Below are 15,272 nucleotides of genomic sequence, written 5' to 3'. Positions count from 1 at the left end.
TTCATTTCTTCTCTAAGCTTTTTCTTTTTCACATATGAAGGTGAAACAAACTTTCTTCTCATACACATCTTCAATTCATCCCAATTAAGTACTTCTCATTTTCTGCCATTTATCACATCAGTTTCCCTTTTTGTCCACCAAGACCTAGCACATTCTTGAAAACGTAGGGTAGCCATGGAAAATCTGTAAATTCATCCAATTGATGTTTTTCAAAGATTTGATCAACTTTTGTTTTCCATTCTAAATATGCTTCAACATTTTTATTTCCATCAAAGTAAGGAATGTATACTTCAGGCTCGGTAGAATAATATAAACTTCTAGGCTCAAAACGCATCCCTTCCTTTTTTTGATAATGAGGGCTATAAATATTTCTTCTACTATGATGATAAGTATACATAGACATATTAAGCTTTGTATTTAAAAGATTTTTCACAAGAAGGAAAGTGAGTTTAGCACACAAGGTAAATTCCCAGGAAAGAGAGGTGGGTCACAATGGACACTCTTAAGTACCAAGTCTTTCCTAGCCAGAACTTATCCCAATGCACTTCACAAATCTCCTTCTAATGAAAACTTCTTCAACACAAACAAAGAGTTTTCTAAAGAAAGAAACTAAAAGAAAGCTTTTAAAAACTAAGAATTTAAATTGCAAAAATTTAAACTAGAAGACTCCTAATGGTGAGGCTTGTTGGCACTTGTGAACTTTTAAGACACACTCACCGTCTAAAGCGTGTATCTAATAAGAAAATTAAAGAAAACTTGTAGGAGATGGAAGAACACCAAAGGCTCTTCCAAGACACCTAAAGTAAAGATAAAGGTCAAATTACAAAACAATTGAAATCAAACAAAATTTTAAAAAATAATCTTCAAAGTTCTCTTCTCTTCTCTCACAAGTGAGAGTGGCACTTTTCACTTCTCCTGGTTGTTTCCTGTATCTATGATCTTGGCCATCTGCAAATTAAGCAGTTTATGCACCCTCTGCTTCAACTACACAACAAAAGCAACACAACGCTTATTGATCAATAAGCTCATTCTTAGTAACCTATAAATAGGGAACTCTTAACTGACTATAACTGTCTTTACCAGAATCAACAATACAGTTAGAATTCAGTTAACTAATTTCACTGAAATCTATCAAGACACATAATTTTAGTTCAAAAAAAATATATATAATGTGATTGAGCATATTTCAAACCCACGCGAGGGAAATGGCTTTAAATCATACCAAAGAGAAAGAGATTAGCAGTTGCCTCAAAAGGATGCATTATGCACTAAAAAATGGGATGGAGCACAAAGAGTGCCAATATGGTTATCCTTGAAGAAACTTTCTGTTCATAAAAGTGTGATTTATTAGGAAAAAAAAAGTGGTTATAAAGGCTGAGATTCTGCAAAACTTTCAGCACATCTAACATAATATCAAAAGTTTTTATTGTTTCACAAGAATTCCATAAACCAGCTTCAATGTGGTCATTGTTTAGCTAACTCTATAGCTTTATTAGAGATAAAGGTCAAAATATGAAAATTAGAATGGATTTTCCTCACCTCAGGTAGGCCTTCTTCTGTTTTCACAGATACATTAATAGCCCCGTCAGGACCTGATTTCCGGTAGTTCTCAAGATCAAGTTGTGAGGGATGAGGCTCATCTGTTGCATAGACCACAGGAGAAGTCCTCAACAGATCACATTTCGACACAACATCCAGCCATAAATGTCCAGTGAACCTTTCTCTGAGTTCTTTGTATATTGAAAACTGCAGAACCAACCGTCATCAATTGAATGCCTAATCAAAAGACAAAAACTTTCAAATGATTACAATTCTTTTGATTTTTCAGACTTTTTATACCCCATCTCCAACCTTGATTTATCCCAAAACGAAAATAATAACCAGAATTTATAACCAAAAAGCTTCAGTCTTTGTTAGTGTAAAAATTCAGATTAATTACACAGATAAATTTCCATTTGCCAACAATTACCCAACCAGCAAGGTTTCTCCATTAAACTGAAGTACACAAATTACACATAGACAACCATAAGCCAGCAATGTGGTGCACAATTTGAGAATAATAGCATGTCTTAGGACCAACCTTTTGAACTGTTTAATTTTCTACCCCAATCTAGACTAACCACGGTGCTACACAAACAAGAATGGAAGGAAGTAGTGCTTAATACACAAGGAACAGACCAAGAACAGATGCCCATCAACCCCAAACAGTGAGCTTTTTTTAGCTTGTAATGGCTAGTTTTTTCATTTCCCAACTACCTCAAATGGCTATCTTTTCATCTACACTACATGTAAAACTGTTCATTATAACAAACACATGTTGAGCTGTGATAAAAACAAAATTGCACCATTAGTTATCTGGGTAAAAGTATGAAATAAATCTCCAGATCCCATGCTATATCCCTATCTTATCCATTTTCCAGTGTATTTACTTTACATTGCAATCTTAAATACTATCAACACGGATGTGTTAGTACTCTTCATCATTTATCAAGTCCTTTAAGTTTTAATGACATTAAATAGCTTTAACAAAAATTCTTCAAAAATAAGAATTGTAAAATGTTATTTTAAATTTTTTTATCAATTCAATTCACTCCTATGTTAAGTTTGGAACCACTTTTAACTAGCATGACAGACTAAATATTTTCCGCTAAAGATCTTAATAGGTTGGTGACATTTTGCCGACAATCCAATGCCGGCCATAGAAATTATGTTCACTCGAGTCCATCCCTATTACTTTGTCATCTCTAATTTTGTTATTGTTTTATTTCTGACTGCTATCAGATATACCTTTCATAGGTTTCCATGGAAGTAATTACAGAATAAATAACCAAATATTGATAGCCCCACAATACATTAGAATAAAGAATCACTGAAATTGACCACAAACACTTGGCATCTAATTCTAATGGAGCCACGAGTCCAAGTTAAGCCTATATAGTCTAGATAAGTACATGATTCAACCGCTTGAATGAAAATTGTCCTTTTTGCATTATAAGTTTGAAAGCAACAGATTACCTTTATAGCCAGTTAAAGAAGATTTATACTTCACACTTATTTTTAGTTTTAATAATTCAGTTGCCAAAGAAGCCACCTGATCAGAAGGCGAGGTGCCACACTCCCCCGAAAGGTCATGGACATACAGAACTGCTGTTGGCAGGTGTGAAAGGACAGCCAGAGTCAACTTCTCCAAATTATTCCTGTCCTCTAAATATCCAACAAGAGAAACAAATTAAAGGAAAACTAAATCAATAGAAAAATCAATTCATAAATCACAAATTGTGACTTATTAGAGCTAACTAAGAGGTACAGGAGGTTTAAGATCCTTCAAACAACCCATAGTATTATAATCTACCAACTTGTAAGGTGCCTGTGAATTTTCAACCAAGTCAATATTCAATAAGTCCTGTCTCCACAGCCTGGCTTTCCCTTGAAAGCCATTTCTATACTCTTCTTCGGTATAATAATAATAATAATAATAATAATAATAATAATAATAATAGTAATAGTAATAATAATAATAATAATAATAATAAATCGTTAATTAAGAGAATTATAAATTCAGAACGATTAGGAATTCACCTACAAGAAAACGGAAAAAGCAAACCACTTTCTTTTCATGACATATAGAAGTTCCTAACAAATCTATGACTATTACCAGAAGATGAAAAAAAATAGTTCTTTCCCACGGTGTGCAGGGTAAAATGCTGAGCAAATATTTTCACATCTACAAAGTTTCAAGGTTCCACCTTTTCCCTCAAGTCATTTTTACTCTAAATTGTCGAACAAAACATAACACCATAACCATTTATACAGTATAACAATGCTTGGTAAAACCAAATTTGATGGAGGAGGGCCAAGCACATCCCACCATGAAAACCAAGACCCAAAGCTAGACCGTGATGAGCGTCTAGACTCAAGGAAGGAGCGTCTAGGACGTGAAGAGGGGAGGCTACACATGGAGCGTCTAGGGGGAGGCCTAGACCGTCTAGGCCCTATTACAAGGTCAATGGCTAAGCACATTCACGCCCAATTGAATGAAGCCACGGATGGAAGAGAGAAAGCCTTGTACATGTTACATGGAGGCCCATTAGGGGTACTTAGTAATTAGAGTAGTGTAGAAAGCATAATTGAGTGAACATTCTAGAATCTCTTTTGTTTGGCCGGTCATGAGCACATGTGCCATGTGCTTTGTGATTTGCATTTCATTTGGCTTTCATTTCATTAGACATTAGCTTAGCTTCTACGGCCATTTAGCTTATAAATAGGAAGGCCTACACCTTGTATTTGCAAGTTTATTGTGAGTAAAGTTATGCTGCCATTTTGTGTCAAGCTTTGCTTCTCCCTAGAACTCTAGGCTCTAAACTTCACATCCTTCACCTTTCCTTGGGCTGGCCAAACCTCCCAATGATCATACACATCATGCACCTTCAAGATCAACATCACTCTTAGGAGGATCTTGCACACACACATCCATAGCTTCCGCACCATCTCTTACATGATTCAAGAAGAACTTCATGAATTTTGCCATCATTTGGTATCATGAGCTTAGGTTCTTCAAGATGAGTTGCTTTTGGTCTTTTCATTTTTAGTTCTTCTTTATTTCATGTTGTTCATCTTATTTCCATAATTGTCTTGCTGTTTTTTACATTTTAATTTGTTTTGGTGTGCTATTTGGAAGATCCAACCGGTGCACTTTGTTCAATTGATCTTGAACAATTCTTGTGCAAATTGTGATAGGATTCCATACACCTTTGAGTTGCTGTTTTCTTTTAAGCTTTTGAGTCTTTATTGCACTTTTAATTTGGTTCATATTATGCTTTTGAGTCTTTAATTTCTGAATCCATATATGTTTTGTCAAGTCATGTTCATCCACAATGTCAACAATTCTTAGTAGTCCTTTATTTGGCTTGATTGTTTCTTGATTTTGGGTATCTTTAATTGCTTTGAATCTGCTGTTCTTTGATCTTTTGGTGCCTTTTTAATTTTAGTTTGAGTTCCTATTTGTGTTTAGATCTTACACAAATTCTATTTCACAAATTCCATTGTGTTTAAATTTTGGTATCTTGCTGTTTTTGTTTCCAGTTTCCAGAATCCCCTGTGTTTCACATTCTCTGTGCTGCTGTTTTGTTCCAGAAAAATATTTTCACTCATAGGAAAATTTTGATTCTCTGGAATATGCAAGTTTGAAGTGTTATAGAAAGGACAAAAAAAGAATTAGTTCAAAAGAATCAACAGAAAAAAAATGATAAATCTTTTAAAATCAGTGTGCAAATCTGAGGCGCTACAGTTGGCGTAACTGAACACCAAAATTGCAAAATTTATTAAAAAAAAATGGTGCATGCGTTTTGAGTGATTCCAAAGCCAGATTTTAGCTAAGATCTTGAATATCTTGCATATCAAATTTCAGAATCATATCTTAAAAACACAGCTCAGCATAAATTGGGGAAAAACACGTTTCTGGCCCACAACAAATTTTCCAGTGGTGCTGTTTTTTATTTTGTAATCTAATTCTAGTGCCATTCTTAGGAATTCTTTTGTGTGCCTACCTTTAATTGAGTACCTTTTATTTGCTTGCTTAATATTTCTTGGACCTCTTTCTCATAATCTAACTCCTTTTGGTGGTACTGTTTTATTCAATTAAATTGTTTCTTGCTTTTGTTCTTTGACCTCTAATTTGGTGATGGAATTTATTCTCCTTTGGTGCTTAATTGAATGGAAACTTGACTTGGGTAAGGTCTAGTCTTTTGATAGGTGCTGGAATTGGAGAATTAAGACCTTCATTCTAAGGGGAAACAAAGCCAAGGCCGAATCAAGCTTTCTTGAAAAACACTACAAACACTTGAGGGCCAACAAGCAAAGACAACAAGGAAGTGCATTTAGCAAAAAGAGGATCAACAAAGGGAATTTTCTTAATTTCTTTGCAACTTAATTTGTGTTAATTACTTTTTAATTATGTTATTAGACGGTGAGTGTGTCTTCAAGGGCTCCAAGTGTCCAAGAAGCCTCACCTAGGGCCGACTAGTATAGAACTATTTAATTAGCAATTGTTAATTGTTCTTAGTTGTTTCTATATTGCTTAATTAGTAACGCTTTGTATGTGTGGTTGTTTTAAGTTTTGTTAAAACCGTCTAGCTTTGTTAATTAGTTAGCATACATTGTTTTTCTTGCATTGAAAAAAAAGTTTTGATTTCTCAACTTAATTGTGTTTTAAGTAGTTTACTAAGAGGAAGTTTTGTGTGAAGACATTGAGGGATAGTTTTTGGCTAAGGCAAAGGCTTGGTACTTAAGTAGTCCTTTGTGACTCACCTCCCTTACCTGGAAAACTACCTTCTTTGACTTTCCTAAATTTTCTCAAGGTAAAACACTTATATACACAAAAACTTTAGCCATGTCTTCTCCTCCTCACTCTCCAAAGTCAATTGAAAAGTGAAGTCAAATCTATAAAATCTCTATTAAAAGAAGTTTCACAAGCTGTACAAATGATTTCTTTTAGACAATTGGAGAATGAGAATAAAATTAATGAATTGGCTAAAGCCCAAGAAGAGAAATCACAAAAATCAAAAAAATCAAAAAAAACTCATACTCATGCATCTAGGAGTAATGAGTTTCTAGGGGAGGGGAGCCTTAGAATTAATGACTATTACCAACCACCCCCTAGAAGAAATAGGCAAAGGGAGCAAGAGGTGCCAAGGGAAACTAGAGTAGACCTACCTCACTTTCATGGTAAGGAAAACGTAGAAATCTACCTAGATTGGGAGATAAAGGTAGAACAACTCTTTGCTTGTCATAGGGTGAGTGAAGAACGTAAGGTACCCCTAGCCACCCTTAGCTTCCAAGGGAACGCCATGTATTGGTGGACCTCTCTCGAAAGAGAAAGGCGTCTTCATAGGGAACCTCCCATTACATATTGGAATGACCTTAGGGGAGCCCTAAGACGCCGACACATACCTTCCTACTACCATAGGGAGTTGATGGACAAGCTCCAAAGACTCCAACAAAAATACATGAGTGTGGAAGAGTATAGACAAAAAATGGAGCTCTACATGATGAGAGCATCCATTAGAGAAGAGGAGGAAACCACAATAGCTAGGTTTCTTAGTGGCCTATCACTTGAGATAAGAGATAGAGTGGAGCTCTTACCTTACCAAGACTTGAATGACTTGGTTCAACTTTGCATTAAAGTTGAGCAACAAATCTTACGCAAAACGTCAAGTCAAAAGGTGAGCCCTTACTCTAACTTTTATCCCAATAAATAGTTTAGAAGGGAGGGTAGTACATCAAAAGAAAAACCAAAAGAACCTACCAAACCTTTCACCAAAAAAACCTCCACCCCACCCATCCGAGCTAGAGATGTTAAGTGTTTCAAGTGCTATGGTAGAGGGCATGTGCAAGCACAATGTCCAAACCAAAGGACTTTGTTTCTTAAGGGTGTAGATGAATACACTAGTGGCGAGGATGAGCCTAGTGAGAGAGAGGAAGGGGGAGAGGATGAGAGGGTAGCTCCACTAGAGGGAGAATTGCTTATGATTAGGAGAACCCTCAACAATCACCCTAGCACATCCATTGAAACACAAAGAGAGAACATATTTCATACAAGATGCAATGTTTTAGAAAACATATGTTCCCTCATTGTGGATAGTGGATCTAGTTGTAATTGTTGTAGTGCTAGGATGGTGGAAAAGCTTAAGCTACAAGTAGTTCCTCACCCAAAACCTTACAAACTTCAATGGCTTAATGAAAATGGGAAACTACTTGTAGACAAGCAAGTGGAAATCAAGTTTTCCATAGGGAACTACAAAGATAAAGTTTTATGTGATGTAGTACCTATGGAAGCTTGTCATATCTTATTAGGGAGACCATGGCAATTTGATAAGAAAACCTTGCATGATGGTCTCACTAACGAGATTTCCTTCACCCACAAGTATAAAAAGTTTGTACTTAGTCCTTTACCACATTCTCAAGTGGTGAAAGACCAAATACAAATGAAGCATAAGAGGAATGAGGAAAACAAAAAAAAAAAAAGCGTTAGAAAAAAAGAAAATCCTTAGGGATAGGAAGGCGTGGGAGAAGAGTGTTCCTTCCCACATTGATCAACAAGAAAAGCCTCTTGAAAACGTTTTTGAAAATTTGCTTCTTGTCGAACAACCAAGCCTTATCTTTTGTAAAGGAGCACTTACATGCACTGCCACAAGTAGTGAACTTATGAATTTGACCCCGAGGAAACAAAGGAGATAGAATCACAAGTTCAAGACTTGTTGGAGAAGGATTGGGTTCAAAAGAGCCCTTGTGCTGTACCTGTCTTGTTGGTGCCCAAAAAAAATGGAAAATGGCGCATGTGTTGTGATTGTCGAGCAATCAACAACATCACCATCAAGTATAGGCATCCAATCCCAAGGCTTGACGATATGCTTGATGAATTACATGGGTCAACTCTATTCTCCAAAATTGACCTTAAAAGAGGATATCACCAAATTCGAATCAAGGAGGGTGATGAGTGGAAAACCGCTTTTAAGACCAAATTTGGATTATATGAGTGGTTGGTGATGCCCTTTGGGCTTACTAATGCCCCAAGTACATTCATGAGGCTTATGAATCACACCTTGAGAGATTGTATAGGTAATTATGTAGTAGTTTATTTTGATGATATCTTAGTGTATAGTAAAACCCTAGAAGACCATCTAAGTCACCTTAGGGAAGTTCTTCTAGTGCTTAGGAAAAATAGTCTTTTTGCAAATAGGGATAAGTGTACCTTTTGTGTAGATAGTGTAGTTTTCTTAGGCTTCATAGCAAACAAAAAGGGGGTGCATGTAGATCCCGAGAAAATCAAAGCCATCCGCGAGTGGCCCACTCCACAAAATGTAAGTGATGTAAGAAGTTTTCATGGGTTAGCTAGCTTCTATAGAAGGTTTGTGCCTAATTTTTCTAGTCTAGCTTCTCCTTTGAATGAGCTTGTTAAAAAAGATGTTGCATTTTGTTGGAATGAAAAGCATGAGCAAGCCTTCCAAAGGCTAAAAGCTCAACTCACCAATGCACCAATTCTATCTCTCCCAAATTTTTCCAAAACTTTTGAGATAGAGTGTGATGCATCGGGGGTAGGCATAGGTGCGGTATTGTTGCAAGGTGGACACCCCATTGCTTATTTTAGTGAAAAACTCCATGGTGTCACCCTCAACTACCCCACCTATGACAAAGAGCTCTATGCTCTTGTGCGAGCCCTAAAGACTTGGGAACACTACCTTGTGTCCAAAGAATTTGTCATCCATAGTGATCACGAGTCTTTAAAATATTTGAAGGGCCAACACAAGCTCAACAAGAGACATGCTAAATGGATGGAATTTCTTGAACAATTTCTTTATGTAATCAAATACAAGAAAGGAAGCACCAATATAGTGGCCGATGCTTTTTCAAGGCGGCATACACTCTTTTCAAAATTGGGTGCCCAAATTCTTGGATTTGATCACATAAGGGAGCTTTACCAAGAAGATCAAGAACTCTCATCCATCTATGCCCAATGTCTACATAGAGCGCAAGGAGGTTACTATGTGTCCGAGGGATATCTTTTTAAAGAGGGAAAACTTTGCATTCCCCAAGGAACACATAGGAAACTCCTTGTCAAAGAATCACATGAGGGGGGACTCATGGGCCATTTTGGAGTTGATAAGACTCTAGACCTTTTAAAAGCAAAATTTTGTTGGCCACACATGAAGAAAGATGTCCAAAGACATTGTTCTAGATGCATCTCATGTTTAAAAGCAAAGTCTAGAACAATGCTTCCTGGACTCTACACCCCTTTGCCGATTGCAAATGCTCCTTGGGAAGACATTAGCATGGATTTCATTTTAGGACTTCCTAGGACTGCAAGAGGCCATGACTCTATCTTTGTGGTAGTGGACCGTTTTAGCAAAATGTCCCATTTTATTCCATGCCACAAGGTAGATGATGCTCAAAATATTTCTAGACTCTTCTTTAGAGAAGTGGTGAGACTTCATGGTCTCCCTAGAAGTATAGTATCCGATAGAGATCCCAAGTTTATAAGCCATTTTTGGAAAACTCTTTGGGGCAAACTTGGAACAAGACTACAATTTTCAACTTCTTGTCATCCTCAAACGGATGGCCAAACCGAAGTAGTCAATAGATCTCTTGGGACTATGCTTAGGGCTATCATGAAAGGCAACCATAAATCTTGGGATGAGTATCTTCCCCACATTGAATTTGCTTACAATCGAGTAGTTCACAAGACTACTAATGCTTCTCCTTTTGAAGTGGTATATGGTTTTAATCCTCTCACACCCATGGATTTGTTACCTCTTCCTAATCCACAAGAATTTGTGCATAAGGAAGGAGTCATCAAAGCCGACTTTGTAAAGAAAATGCATGAGAAGATTAAACTCCAAATACAACAACAAAATGAGAAGTACGCAAAATATAACAATAAAGGGAAGAAGGAAATAATTTTTGAGGAAGGAGACTTAGTTTGGCTTCACCTTCGCAAAGATAGATTTCCAACTCAAAGGAAGTCCAAACTAAGTCCCCGAGGTGATGGACCCTTTCAAGTCCTCAAGCGAGTCAATAACAATGCATATAAATTGGATCTACCTCTTGAATATGGAGTTCATGACACTTTTAATGTAATTGACCTTTCTCCATTTGTAGGTACCAATGACGATGACGAGCTAGATTTGAGGACAAATCCTTTCCAAGGGGGAGGGGATGATGGAGGAGGGCCAAGCACATCCCACCATGAAAGCCAAGACCCAAAGCTAGACCGTGATGAGCGTCTAGACTCAAGGAAGGAGCGTCTAGGACGTGAAGAGGGGAGGCTACACATGGAGCGTCTAGGGGGAGGCCTAGACCGTCTAGGCCCTATTACAAGGTCAATGGCTAAGCACATTCACGCCCAATTGAATGAAGCCACGGATGGAAGAGAGAAAGCCTTGTACATGTTACATGGAGGCCCATTAGGGGTACTTAGTAATTAGAGTAGTGTAGAAAGCATAATTGAGTGAACATTCTAGAATCTCTTTTGTTTGGCCGGTCATGAGCACATGTGCCATGTGCTTTGTGATTTGCATTTCATTTGGCTTTCATTTCATTAGACATTAGCTTAGCTTCTACGGCCATTTAGCTTATAAATAGGAAGGCCTACACCTTGTATTTGCAAGTTTATTGTGAGTAAAGTTATGCTGCCATTTTGTGCCAAGCTTTGCTTCTCCCTAGAACTCTAGGCTCTAAACTTCACATCCTTCACCTTTCCTTGGGCTGGCCGAACCTCCCAATGATCATACACATCATGCACCTTCAAGATCAACATCACTCTTAGGAGGATCTTGCACACACACATCGATAGCTTCCGCACCATCTCTTACATAATTCAAGAAGAACTTCATGAATTTTGCCATCAAAATTACCGGGAAAAATCTCATTTCTTTCTGGCCTAGAACAACTCCCCCAACTAACCAAGTGATCCTGCTACCACCATCCCTAAACAATACAACATTTCCCATAATTCTTTATAAGGAAAAAATGGAAATTGACGTCACTGTCCACACTCCTCTGTACCATACCCTTCCGCCTTAGAAAAACTGACCTAAAACCAGTTGTGAACTAAAAAGAAATTTCCCTAAGAAAAGCTTTGGAAATATAACATTCACCAAATAAGAAAAATAAGTACTACTAGAAAACTAAGACAAACAAATGAAATGTTAATTACCATCATGCCTCCTCAGCAGGCCAGGAGTATCTGTTACCTACAGACATCCAAGTTATAAAATTACACCTGCATGATTTGCAGTTCACAATGAGAAAAAAAAAATGCTAAAAAGAAAATAAAAAATCACAAATTTACTAACCTGAAACTTCTGAATGTTAAAAATAATATGACCCATAAGAATTCCTCTTGTTGTGAAGGGATAGTTACAAACCTGAAATTTTATGTAGAAAGGAAAGGAGAAAGGGTGACAAATCTTAAATACTCAGCAACTAAAAGTTTTGCTTAAGCGTGAAGCAAAATATGTCAAGATTTTACTTAGTTTAGTATCGGCTGTACATATGACTAGTTAGGATCCTTGTAACTTAACTGTATATACATTAATAAGGGAAATTATATATACAAAGTGCTAGCTCACAATCTAGTAGAAACCATTCCTTCAAAAACAAGAGAAAGAAAAAGCACAATTATAACATAAGGCACTCGAACATTTCTGAACCACCAGCACATAACCATTGGAAATGGTCACAGATAAACCAAGTAACAAAATAGAAATATTTATCATTTAGTAGCAATTTTAACCAAGGTGGTTGTATGCTGATTGATCACCATATGCATATTTAATCTTTTAGGCAGACCAATAAGAAGGAAATTGAAAGAGATGTAGATTTATTGGAAACATTGATAGGATACTTAGTAGGATGAAAAATTCCATTCAAGCTCAGATTTTTAAAGAGCCTAATGAAATTTTAACAAAGAAATATTCTAACATTTAGTTGCATACCTCAGGCTTGCCAGTAGAGAGCACATGGACCAAAGAAGATTTTCCTACGTTAGGAGCTCCAACAAGACAGAGTGTTGGTGTTTCCAAATTAATTACCGGCATTGCTCTGAGAGTCTGTAACATTTATAACTATCAGATAGATAATATAAATTAAGTTCGGATGGAATATTATTGGAGAAAACAAAAATTAAATTTCACAGGTCACCCAAATTGTTAACACTGATGTAACACACAGACAAAACCAAAGAAGCATTTCATTTATTGAAAATGCAGAATACCTTGGCTATGTCTAACAAATCATCAACAACTTTTCTTTCTTGAGCAAAAATCTCTTCAATTTTCTTAAGACCCTGCATAAAATCATGGCACATACTGAAATCTTCAGAAAAACTAGGAAGCAGATGATTCCTCAAAAGATCTACACCTCACCTCACTCAACCTTTCCTCTGCTTCTCGCTTTGTTGAAGACTGTTACAAGATGAAATAAAATCAATCTTGTTAACAAAGCTAACAAAGCAAAGGATGAAAAAAGAAATCACCAATTTAACAAGATGATAACGTAAAGAGACAATGGAACAGTCCATCTGAAAGAATTCAATTCATTAAAATAACAGGCTGAGGCTCACATGATGGTACAAATAGTGACATAAGCAAGCTTCATACTTTAAGGATGAAGCAATGAAGACCATACAAATTATATAAAAATCTCATTTTCGAAAATGTTAAATAGCATAAAATCTTGCCATTGGGAAGACAATATTTCATACCTTCAACAAGAACAAAATAGTATTGACATCAACACCTAGCATAAAATATTCCAAATTTTTCTACTAAGACTTCATAAATATCAGTTAAAATAACAATTCAAAGCAGCATGATGACAACTACATAATTATCCAGCCAAGAAATAGAACAAAATCAAATGTGAATTACTAAATAAACCTTAGCACAAAATGAAGCATGTTCCTTTCCAACAGATACTACTCTCTTCCTTAAACCATCTACCTTCCGAAGCACCTGTTAAAAAAATTAAAAACAAATTAGACAAAGTATAAAATAACAATTTATATGAATGCAGCCATCATCCAAAGTATGTATCCATGCAGCCTTGGGAATGATAAATAATGATAAGATATGTCATGTAATAACAAAGGGAATGCACTAGTGGAAGTTATAAAACATGTCTAGTGCTGCAATGCTGTTTTACTAACATACCATTTCATAGTATCCATCTCCAAGAGTCAGCTCAATCAGAGATCTTTCATAAGGATGAAGGTATGTTTTGTTCGGAAAATTCTCCACATAAGTCCTCAAGGGAACAGCTATTTCCTAACAAGAGCAGCGCCGTTAACTTTGATACATTCTTTTTTCTATAAATTGGACGGTAGAAACTGAAATACACATTATAGCTCAAAGCATGACATATTCAGAAGTGACGTGGACGAACATACTTTCATCAATGCATCAAGTTGCTTTGCACCCTTGTTTTTCTCCCTTTTTGCAATGTTTGCAATTCCTAAAGTTTAAGCAAACTAAAGTCAATGTCAACCACAGGGTTTAAGATGTAAACACAAATGTCAACCTGGAAACAAAGAACGTAATTGCAGTCAAGAACCTTTTGTTGCAGAAACCCTCCTCGCCTTTCTCAGTGCCGATCCAATAATGTCAATTGATGGCATCACTATGGGCAACTTTTGAAATGCCCCAACAGATTCAATTTTCCTAGAAGGCCTCTCCTACAATTCAAAAGTCCATTCAAACAGTAAAACTAGCAAATTTTTCTTCCAAATTACCACAAAGACACTATTAAGTGGAATATTCACATACATACATACATCATACATAATACAGAAGCAATATACTCATACTACATACTCACATACCATTGTATTTTTTTCTGTTGGGTGTTGCACAGTGGGATGATAGCTTCCATTGGAAATTTCATATGAGTTAGTTTGGATGGCTTTACACAAGTACCAAATGGGGTGCATTTTTACATTAGGTGTTCCTGCATTATGAACCCAATTGCAAACAACGCTCTTTAAAGTGTATTAACACAAACTAACCCAACAAAATAACAGATTCAAGTTCACTGCAGCTATAGTTATAGCATGGAAAGGTCCAATTAAGATATGAAGGGTGAAACAAATAGTAAACAAAATTGAAGGAGTGAAGCGATACTTACGTTTGGTGTTTGTGGAGAGAAAAAGAGAGGAAGGAAAGGCATGGCCTTTGAGGAAAAGAGAATAAGGGGCTTTCATGTCTCTTCCTCTTCTCTTGCTGCGGCTAATGTTACACAGCAGCAAGCAACGACTTTTGTGAAACTCTCAATGCCGTTCTTCTCCACCGATAATATTGCATTCGCTATAACTGTTTCTTTTTTTTCTTTTATTTTACAATTTTTTTAAAAAATGGTCAGATTTTAATATTATTTTTTTTATTTATTGCAAAATAAAGAAAACAATATCATCTAATAGAGTGCCTTAAGGGAGATCCTTAAAATCACTATTTGGAGGTAGTCCAAAAAATAAAGGGGTTGTATATTTCCTAAATTTTAATATGGTTAATTATATGATAAAAAGGAACAAATATAAATATAAATAAAAGTTAATTCATATATTAATTCTGTATTATAAATTTTAAATGTTTATTTTTTTATATAATGAAACACTCTGTAAACACCATATTTAGATTTTTTAAAATTAATATTATATTTTTTTACAATAATAATTTCTCTCTAATTTTGTTGTTTTTGAAATTAAAAATAAACCAAAATAATTT

At 35.9% G+C, this 15,272-nt stretch overlaps 1 protein-coding gene across 4 annotated transcripts; it reads right to left on the bottom strand.

Moving 5' to 3' along the window:
• Positions 1-621: 621 nt before the first annotated feature.
• PDE318 (P-loop containing nucleoside triphosphate hydrolases superfamily protein) lies at positions 622-14,859 on the bottom strand. 4 transcript variants are annotated; one of them, XR_016514890.1, is made up of 14 exons: positions 14,677-14,859; positions 14,375-14,499; positions 14,107-14,227; positions 13,943-14,007; positions 13,707-13,820; positions 13,434-13,508; positions 12,921-12,959; positions 12,770-12,841; positions 12,492-12,605; positions 11,850-11,921; positions 11,711-11,776; positions 3,092-3,204; positions 1,540-1,776; positions 622-984 (listed from the first exon to the last, which is right to left on the bottom strand). XR_016514890.1 is itself a non-coding variant. In XM_068631244.2 (14 exons), exons 1-14 carry the CDS (start codon positions 14,750-14,752, stop codon positions 907-909), a joined length of 1,308 nt encoding a protein of 435 aa, XP_068487345.2. In that variant the 5' UTR covers positions 14,753-14,859; the 3' UTR covers positions 622-906. The 4 variants fall into 4 exon arrangements, 1 of the variants encoding a protein (XP_068487345.2); XR_016514889.1 differs by having other exon boundaries at positions 1,540-1,746; XR_016514888.1 differs by having other exon boundaries at positions 11,711-11,747.
• Between the last annotated feature and the right edge of the window lie 413 nt (positions 14,860-15,272).

The sequence above is a fragment of the Phaseolus vulgaris genome, chromosome 8 (genome assembly GCF_051622355.1).
Source record: "Phaseolus vulgaris cultivar YP4 chromosome 8, ASM5162235v1, whole genome shotgun sequence".
Classification (NCBI taxonomy): Eukaryota; Viridiplantae; Streptophyta; class Magnoliopsida; order Fabales; family Fabaceae; genus Phaseolus; species Phaseolus vulgaris.
Note: the sequence above shows the minus strand (reverse complement) of the source record. Positions and strands in the feature narration are given on the sequence as shown.